A 9,919-nucleotide genomic window follows, 5' to 3' on the forward strand; every position below is an offset into this window, starting at 1 on the left:
CACACACACACACACACACACACACACACACACACACACACACACACACACACACACACACACACACACTCCTGCTCTGCTGCAGCAAACTCAGGGACGCCCCCCCCCAAACTACCTTACAGCACAGCATCACCTCTCTGCGCGCGCACACACACATGCACACACTTGCATCCTGAGCTGGAGAGGTCTGGAGGGGTGGAGGGTGGATGCGGAGGGCTGGAGGGGCGGGCTGGGTGGTGGTGGTGGTGGTGGTGGTGGGGGGTCTACCTTGCCTCTGCACCATCACTAGAAAAGCCGGAGTGCATAACGCCACCGCGTCACTTGGAGGGCGGATATCGGCCGGTCCTCATCCTCTCTTCTTCTTCCTCCTCCTCCTCCACCTCCTCCTCCTCTTTCTTCTTCTTCTTCTTCTTCCCTGCACTCTCCCACTCGGTCTCCATCAGTCTTCATGGTTCTGATCTCACCCCACGCCATGCAAGCCACTCGGGCGTCCACCACAGTCAGTGTGTTCGCGGACTGCAGCGTGCCGGCCGGGCTCCGGATAGGACCGGTGCCGGGCATCTTCAAGCTCGGGAAGTACGTGTCGGACCGTAAGGAAGTTGGACCCAAAAAGAAGGTGAGTTTAGAGCACTTTAAAAAACTTTAACTTTAAGGCAAATATTTGATTTTTTAAAATGAATTAATTAATTAATTCATTTTAAAAATGCTTTTAGTGTGCAGCACAAAAATGCGTCATATTTTGAAATATTTGCGGGTTAAGTTCCGTTGCTATATATATTTTTTAAACGTTTGTATTTATTCATCAGCAATTAATTTATCCCAGGATTGCATCAAAAAAGTTTTTTTTAAAGAAATAAACTATTCTGCATTTGGTTTTGCGTGCAAATTTAACCACCGATCATAAAATAAAAAATGTATATATATTTTTTAAATATTGCACATCCAAAAACACAATTTTATTTCCCCCAGTAAATGAAAGCGTGTCCAGTATTAAAGACGAGCGTATCGGTTTTGGATTTTAAAGCTGCACTGTCAAACTCCATCGGGCCTTCGCTTATTAATTGGTTTGGCCTGTCAGGTTGGAAATAATTGAGCTCCATTAGTGGCCGACTTGTCAGTCTGTGCTTCTACTTAACCGGCCTAATGGGCGACCCGGGTCTGCTGTGTGGGATTTCATGCCCTCAGCCGCCTCACATTTCACTGCCTGGCGGGCCTGTTATCCCGATGAGCCGTTTAATGTTAATGTAATCCGGCCACAGAAAGATGCCACTGAGGCCGGGCCGCAGCCTCAGGCCAGGGGAAATGAAAATAATAATACTGATAATAATAAATAAAATGAAACCAAACTGTATTCATGTCACTAAACTGTGATCATTTAGATTAACAGCGGTGTGGCGGAAGCGCGCTGAAAGAATCAGACGATAGAGAGGAAATAAAAGTCTTCACGCATTAAATATTAAAATATAACAACTTGAAAAATCCAAATCCAACTTGCAGCGGGTCATTATTTTCCACACACGGAGGAGTGAACAATTTTGCGGCCATAAACGCATCTTATAACCGCACCCTGTTATTGTTGGAGCTGTCAGCGGGTTGTGATTGATGCGTCTAAATGCGTGGCCCCCGGGGCCGCCGGCGATCATCAGGTGCAATCTCTGTGTCAAATGTCGCGCTTCGATCTTTAATGTCCTTGAACAGTTTAGAAACGCTCTGACACTCCTTCAAATTCGTTTCCCATATCAACTCAATTAGGCCCGTGTGTCGTTCTCTTTAGTAAATTATCAGCAGAGCGGATAAAGACGCATTAAGCGCGCAGCGGTCATGCGTGGCCGCAGCACCTCCAGGTAATAAAGCAGGACAAGTCCGCCGGGGCAGGATGTTTGTGAGGAAGTTCGTTCGATGAAATCTGAATACACGAAGGCATGCGTAAAATTCTTGATTCTTAAATGGAGTTTGTAAAGACAAAAAAAAAAAAGAAAAAAGAAAACCATTTCTTAAAAAAAAAAAAAAAAAACAAGACCGGCGTGTTTCCGAGTCTTTAGATAGCCTTTTGGTTAAGACCGCTTTATTGTGGCCTTGGTGCTGATGTCTCTCCTCACACTGTCAACCGTCACACTCTTGCTCATTCTGATCGTTTACTTGCCGGCTCAGATCCGCTTGGTGCGAGGGGAGTTCGTGGACGAGTCGGGCTGTCCCGTGCCAGACTGGATCGGATTCATCCGCGCTGCCAGGAACAGCCAGGAGCAGAACCTGGAGGCTGTGTCGGACTTACCTGGCGGACAGGTGATTTTTTTTCCCCCCCCTACCATATCAATCTTTCAGGCAGATTTATTTTCGCACCACCTTCTTGGACACTTGAATTAACTCCAGCCTCTCTCTCTCCCTCCACACACATTTTTTTTTTTTTTTTTTTTTTCTTTCTGTTTGAAGATTTTCTACCGCGTGTTGAGAGAAATCCCGGCAGGAGAGGAGCTCAGCGTTTGGTACTCCAACGCTCTGGCCCAGTGGTACGACATCCCGACCACGGCCACTCCCACGCACGACGAGAAAGGTAAAGGAAGCTGCTAATAATGATCCAGGAGAGGAGGAGGAGAAGGAGGAGAAGGAGGAGGAGGAGGATGGTGTTTTAAAGAAAGGGGCCTTTTGTCTGGAAAATTAAATGAAGGAAATTAAAGTCAAATTACGATGTCAGCAGATGTCGAGCAATACGGATTATACTTGTAACATTAATAATATCATTATTAACAACAACAATAATAATAATAATAATAATAATAATAATAATAATAATAATAATAATAACAGAAACGTTGAGAGATAAATAGGATTTCAGCCGGTTTTCAGTATTTCTTTGCGGGAAACAATGTTCAATATCATCATTATTAATCCTGGTGTCCGTCAACAAACAGTGAGGACTGGCACTGACACGACATCGACGTGTTGAGGGCTCCATCAGCGCGCAGTTAAATGACTGCCAATAGCCGTGACGCGTCTCCTTTACCGCTCGGAGATGGAAATTGATTGGAAGTTGCTTTTTTCCTCGGGCGGCCTGTTTACTCACGTTTGGCCATCCGTTGGTTCATTTAACGAAGGATCGAGAGAAACGTCGACATTTTGTCACTGAATAAAAATGGAGAGACAAGAAAAAAAACAAAACAAACGACTTTCGTTCGTTTCGTTCAATAAAGGAAATCGTGCTGCGGGCCCGCGATGATTGGGTCTGTTTTAAAGAAAGATAAAAGGTTTAGTATTCATTACTCTTTAATGCTGCTCGTAATTAAATTCTAATTTCGATTGCGGGAATATGAAGAGGCGACTCATGCCTACAGAGTCTGTGTTAGGAACCCTCTAATCTGTTTGTTGGGGCTCGTAATAATAATTTGGCGTCAGCGCTTGGGGATTATCCGATAATCTTGGCAGAACACCAGCTCCTCGTGAAGTAATCCGTTTAAATAAAGGCAGAACAAAAGATTAATATCAACATAATCTTCGAGTTGAATTCCAGCAAATGACGACGCTTTTTTTTCTTTTGGATTTGCACGTTTTTACTTGGGCTCGAGGAGCCTCTTAACTATAATAAGTGTAAAATGTAGACGCTCGAAATGATATCAAACTTGCATGGGGGGGTAATTGTGATGAATTAATTAGGGTGCTTGAATCACGGTTAAGAAAAAAGTAATAAACAAAAACAAAACCAAACCAAAAAAAAAAAAAAAAAAAGCAATTAAGAGCAGAAACTGACGTGCCTCGGCGGCCATGGAAGAAGAGGAGGCTGCCGATTCAGTTGCGAGACGGAGGTTAACAAATGTCACCGTGTCATTAATATTCATGTATTCAAAAGCAAATAAATTCAAAAACAAGTGCTTCACGGTAAATTAGGTGGGTGCGTCAAGGTATTGTGGCCTAATGAATGCTAACTTTTATGTGGGGTGTATATTGCCCTGATTCTCCGGCCCTACACACCGTGTGCGCTCCTGGACATACGCTCGCTCCCATTATGAGGCGTCAACAGATGGGCCGCGGCCATTGTTTCTGGGGACTTGCGATTTCAAGCCACAGCTGCTGTCACTTCCACGGGAAAGCGAAAGTCCCGCATTCAATGCATCGGTTTGTGAGCGCCAGATTGGGCAGGGCGTTTGCTCTTTTGATGGCGATCATAAACAATGGCCCGTATGAGGATTACAAAATCATTACATCTATATTATCCTCCGAGTGCTCGTCTGGGGGTCATTGAAATGGCTTCCTGTGTCTATTACCGTTTGGCACCAGATCTTAGAAAGCGGATCGTAGCCATTATGTCTGAATGTAACTCTCAGGTGAGCCGCAGCGGTGACTGGCGAACATGATGCCCTTTAAAGGGACATTTTCAACGTTAGATCGCTCTGGTTCCGCGTAAAAATCCCTCGTTTTTAATGCAGTGAAAAATATACGGATTTTCTATGACACCCTCTATTCAATACATGCATGTATGTATGTGGTTATGCTGCTTAAAGGTGAAGAGGGGTCACCTGTCTGTGTTGCCACTCGCAGGTCTTTTTTCCACAGGTTGCCAAACCTGTTATTTGCATTTTACGCGCCGCCCTCGCCTTTTACGCACGAGGATATATTAGATACACTGATGTATATTGTCATTAGAATGATCTGGCCTCAAGCTGTGCTGTGCGACTTAATGACCCACATCCATCTGATCATTAATGTCGTGCCTGTTGCTGTCTCTACAGGTGAGGAGAGGTACATCTGCTGGTACTGCTGGAGAATATTCAAATACCCGAACACACTCAAGGCCCACGTTCACTTCCACTGCGCCCTGAGCAACGGGCGGGGGTTTGTGAGCAGCGAGCAGGCCAGAGGCACGGAGACCTTCAGCAGGTCACCAAAGTCTGGAGACATCCCCAACACCTCCACCTCTCCGAGGAGCGGCCACAGTACCTCCTCCATCTCAGACTCTGGCAGGCGGGCCGTGACCTCCTCGCCGTTTCTCAACAAAGCGGGACTGTCGAAGAAAAGTAGCTCAGAGGAGCAGGACAGGGCCCTCGACATGAGCGTTACCTCGGCCAGAAACCAAGGACACATCCTCAGCCTGGGCGCCACATCCTCAGTGCTGAGCAGCATGGGCTTCCACCCTGGCGTGCGCTCTGCCTTCAAACCGACCGGCATCTCCAAAGTGCCGGGCGCGGACGCCCCCAGAGAGGACGCCAGCGCGAAGCTGGGCGGCCTGGGGTTCAGCAAGCTGATCGGAAACATGAAGCCAATCCGTAACGTGGGTGAGACTCTAAACGGGGGAGGGAGCCACCCTCCCAAGTGCGCACCTGCAATCGTGGACTCCTCATCTCCAATGGTGCCGTGCACAAACGCCATCAGAGGCTTCCCGCTGCTGCCTCACGTGGAGGAGACGTCAGCGTTTAAGCACGTGGAGAGTCGGATGCACTCCGGCCTGTCTCCGTCCCGGTACCCCCAGATGCCCCCTGGACTCCATTTCGAGAGGTTCTCTCTCCCTCACTTCGACGGTGTCAAGACTTACGGCGGAGACTGTAACATACCGCTCATGCCCTTCACCGTCTATAACGGGGAGCTCCTGTACAGCTCACCTTACTATCCTCTGAAATTCCACTTCAGCAACCTCCTCAAGTACCCAGAGTCCATGTCCTACTTTGGCGCCCCCCCTATAAGCCAGGACCTGGGCTCCATCACCAACATCGACCGGGAGATCGCCATGCACACTCAGCAGCTGTCTGAAATCGCCGCGGAGAAGAACCGGACGAGGCTGGACTCGATGCCCGCCGGGAGCGCCAGCACGCCCGGCTCCGGCAAACCCAAAAAGGGACACCTGTGTCTGTACTGCGGCAAGCTGTACTCGAGGAAATACGGCCTGAAAATCCACATGAGGACTCACACAGGCTACAAGCCGCTCAAGTGCAAAGTGTGCTTCAGGCCGTTCGGAGACCCCAGCAACCTGAACAAGCACATCCGGCTGCACGCGGAGGGGAACACGCCCTACAGGTGCGACTTCTGCGGCAAGGTGCTGGTGCGGAGGCGGGACCTGGAGCGGCACGTCAAGTCCAGACACCCCGGGCAGAGCATCAAGAAGCTGGACGACAAGCCGGGCGGCCTGTTCGAGGACGCGGAGCACAAGAGCGACAATGACAGTGACGTGGACGTGTGCTTCACCGACGACCAGAGCGACCAAGAGTCGAGCAAAAACAATGACTGAGGCGTTCTCACGTCCACACAGAGAGACACACACTGCTCGTTGACTCTTGATCTGTACACAGTCCTGACTTTTTACATTTACAGATGTTTCCAAACGAAATAATTCGCAGACAAAATGTGGGACTTGTGTTTTTTCTTTTTTTTAACCCCCCCCGCTGTTCCGTTGTAGCATATTCAATTGAAAAGAATAAATCCAGCTGTCCGGGCAGGTCGGTGGAAGATCCTCTGGGTATTTGGTTAAAACAGAGTCTGTCAGGGCTGTCGGCGACATGTTCTTTTTTTTTTTTTTCTGAATTACAAATCCATTATTTGAAATCTTTTTTCTGACACAAGTGGAGACGTGTCTTTACGTGCTGCATTTCAGAGTAATTACACTTCAACAAAGCAATCGAAGCAACTGCACAGAAAACAGGAACACTCATCCAACATCACTGACACTCCTGCTTTAAGAGGGAAAAGCCTTCAAGGCTGAATATGAGACTAAATGATTTATGAAGGTGAAGTTACAAATACGTTTTTCTCTTTTTTTCCCTTCCTTTTTTAGCGGTGTAAAAAGGTAACAGAACTTTGTTTTGTAACGTCTCCCCCTGAAAAAAAAGCATATATGGGTTTGCAAAAGCAAACAAACTAAAGGCCTAATCCAAAAAAACAAAAAAACAAAAAACAAAACAAAAAAGCAAAAAACAAAAAAAGGAGCACTACATTCCTTCAGACTGGATGGGGGCGCATTGTGTGTGATTATGAGCTGCAAAGAGAACACGATTCTCTTTTATTTCATTTCATTTTATTGTGTATAAAAGGGGCAACAGATTCGCAACAACTCCATATTCCCTCCTAAACTGTCAGTTGCACTTTAAAGACAGCAATGGGCATCTCACTTCAACACAACACGGACGCGTCACGATGATTAGGATCCAACTTGTTCCCATTAAAACAAAAAAAAAAAAAAAGAAAAAAAAAAAGAAAAAAAAAGAAAAAGAAAAAAGGACCCGGGTTCCCTGCGCCTCACCCAACAACACGCTGTACTTAGAATTTGCACTTTCTTACCGAGGCGCGCTGCTCACACACAAGCGCGCGCGCGGCAGCAGCAGCATCCACTTTATTTAAGGAACTATTTGTAGAGAAAGAAAATTGTACTGACTGCAGTTCTAGCCTATGTAAAGACGTGTAAAGTATGATATTTCACATTTCAGTGGAGAAGTGTTGTATACGTTTGTTTATAAATGATACTGTCTATGAGCACAATATTTTTCTCCTGTCCATTAAGTCGTTGTTTTTTTTTTTTTTTGTTGTTGTTTTGTTTTTTTTTGGAATAAATTTAATTTAAAATATCAGAAATGGCGTTGACGTTTTTTGTTTGTTTGTTTGTTTGTTTGTTTGTTTTATCTTCATGTTTCTCTTTACGTGTTTCATGTCCAATCCGGTTCCAGCTGGAGAGCCTCCTCTGCCTCATGTTTTTAAATGCAGAGAGCTTTGGGAGCGCGGTGAAACACAGACGATGTGATTCTCTTTCAGAAGTGTTAAATTGCGGTTGTGGCGCAATAATAAATCCGCATCGGCCCTCAGTCAGTCGGGCCTGTAGGCGTCAACGTCATCATCATCTTCAACATCATCATATTCTTCTTCTTTTAATAATTAGAGTAATGATGATAATAATAATGATATAATGATAACAACAGCAATGCTATTAACAATTACAAGCCCAGGCGGTTGATTTTGCTTCTCCTTAAATAAACTATCTCCAGTTTCCCTACCACTCACCCTCAAGCCATCATGCTAAGTTTGACAGATAGCAAGTATTTAGATCCTTCACTTGACTAAAAAAAAAAAAAAAAATGGCAATAGAGAAATGCAGATTCCACTCACAACATTAAAATACGTTGGCCGCAGTAAGATCATGCATTCATGTGCCAGAGACATTTTTGATGTCCTGATGGAGCTGATTTAAATTTTGAAGCCGTTTTGAAACTGTTTTTTTTTTAAATCAAAATGTGTCATATTCTATAAGCCCATCGTCTGTTTTGCGTGTAAAAAATTGATTTGTAAAGTCAAATTGATGTAGTGGATATGAAGTATACAGTGGAATCAAACAGGAATACGTAAGCACTGTAACTAAAATGGTGCTCTGTGTAGTTTTAAAGACAGATTTCTTAACCAGAAGAGAGGGATCTTCATCACTGAATTTTTGAGTGTATAAAGTGCTGAATAAACTAAATAAACAAGCAGACCTTAAAGGTTCATATTGTTTCAATTTGTTTATATTTGGTGGACCCCGCCACCTTTCCAGCCTCAAACAGTGTTCCTCTGAGACCAGCTTGTTTGGGTTTGGGTTTCAGTCAACGAAAAAAAAAAATGTTTCTTTGTTTGTATTATTGCCTCAGTAATATAGTAAATATAAAAATTCTGAGTTTAAATTTCTTGTCCAAAACTACATAATGCCCCTTTAAGTTTATTCATTTATGTATGTATTTTTTTTTTTTTTTTTTTTTACATACATCCAGCACTAGGGTGAATGTACTTTACATGTCTATCTAAACCCGCAGAGGCATCTCACTGGAGTCGGTCTTGAGAACCAAGATTGAACGAGCCTTAAACAGAAATCAAAGAGGTCAGGAAAGATAATTGCGCATGATGATGCGAACCATACAAGACGTCAGTTGTATAGGAACTAGGAATGTTCCCGTGAAGGCATTAAAAGTCAATCAAGAAAGTCAAGATTGAAATTCCAGCGGCGCTCCGAGGACTCTGTGTGGTTTTAATGGCTTGCATTTCGACCTCCTCGATGTGCCATTGGTGTGACAGAGTAGAATAAACACAACGGGCAAACAGAGAGCGGACCTCCCACACTGTTTTTTTTTCATAAGATGCAAAGGCAGTACACATAGGTGTGCCTTTGGCATGGCGCGCTGCACCTATCTGTGGAGAAGTGAAATCTGCCTACAGTGCGCCACTACATTCAGCCTCATCTGTCTCTGCCACTTCTGTTTATTATAGCGTCATGGTAATGACACTGAAAGCCCCACTTCAACTCGCGGACACATACAGCAGGAGCACAAACACATGCATATCTCTTCACCTTCTTCCTTTCACGCTCCTCAGGTTGTCTGGGTTATACACGCGACCAGATCTTGTACATCTCCCATCCCTCCAACACGCATTGTGACAACTGACACAGCTGGTCGCTGGTTCGATTCCCCTGGTCTGCGTGTCCAAGGGTACAGAGCCCCGAACACCCTGCACATCAGCCGACGCCATCAGTGTGTGAATGCACGTCTGAATTACTGTGATTCGCACTGGACAAAAGCGACCCACAGCAAAATGCTAAAACGCCCTAAAAATGTCAAGGAAAATATAAGGAGCCTTGTCTGAATTATATTGTAATCTTTAAGAAAAGCTTGCAGCCGGCTACATCACTTGAGAATACCAGAGTACAAGTTCTTCAGTCTTGAAGTCTTGTATACTCATTCACTCGAATTTGAGTACTCCTACACAATATATTGCAGACTAACACACATATGGTGATTCATAATTCCCAATACAGTCTATTGTTTAAGGATAAAATATATCCCGTCTTCATTAAGTACATACCTTATCACAAGTATTTGATCAACACATTTGAGGAAACATTGCAAAAAATGTGTGTTAATGCTCATTTTCTGTGAATGTTGGAACATCGCTCAGTACTCATTACCTTTCACTTTTTTGAAGA

At 44.7% G+C, this 9,919-nt stretch overlaps 1 protein-coding gene across 1 annotated transcript; it reads left to right on the top strand.

The window, feature by feature from the left end:
- The first annotated feature begins 448 nt into the window (after positions 1-448).
- Positions 449-7,154, top strand: prdm13 (PR domain containing 13). The gene is made up of 4 exons (XM_037074666.1): positions 449-616; positions 2,152-2,283; positions 2,431-2,551; positions 4,722-7,154. The coding sequence occupies exons 1-4, from the start codon at positions 449-451 to the stop codon at positions 6,209-6,211; spliced, it is 1,911 nt and encodes a 636-aa protein (XP_036930561.1). The 3' UTR covers positions 6,212-7,154.
- Positions 7,155-9,919: the final 2,765 nt, after the last annotated feature.

The sequence above is a fragment of the Acanthopagrus latus genome, chromosome 17 (genome assembly GCF_904848185.1).
Source record: "Acanthopagrus latus isolate v.2019 chromosome 17, fAcaLat1.1, whole genome shotgun sequence".
In the NCBI taxonomy this organism is placed as follows: domain Eukaryota; kingdom Metazoa; phylum Chordata; class Actinopteri; order Spariformes; family Sparidae; genus Acanthopagrus; species Acanthopagrus latus.

Bases quoted from the DNA above. Each gene is read 5' to 3' on its own strand.
- prdm13 (XM_037074666.1), top strand. From the start codon at position 449: ATGGTTCTGATCTCACCCCACGCCATGCAAGCCACTCGGGCGTCCACC. The intron at 617-2,151 runs GTGAGTTTAGAG...TTGCCGGCTCAG, and splicing joins AAGTTGGACCCAAAAAGAAG to ATCCGCTTGGTGCGAGGGGA. The intron at 2,552-4,721 runs GTAAAGGAAGCT...CTGTCTCTACAG, and splicing joins TCCCACGCACGACGAGAAAG to GTGAGGAGAGGTACATCTGC.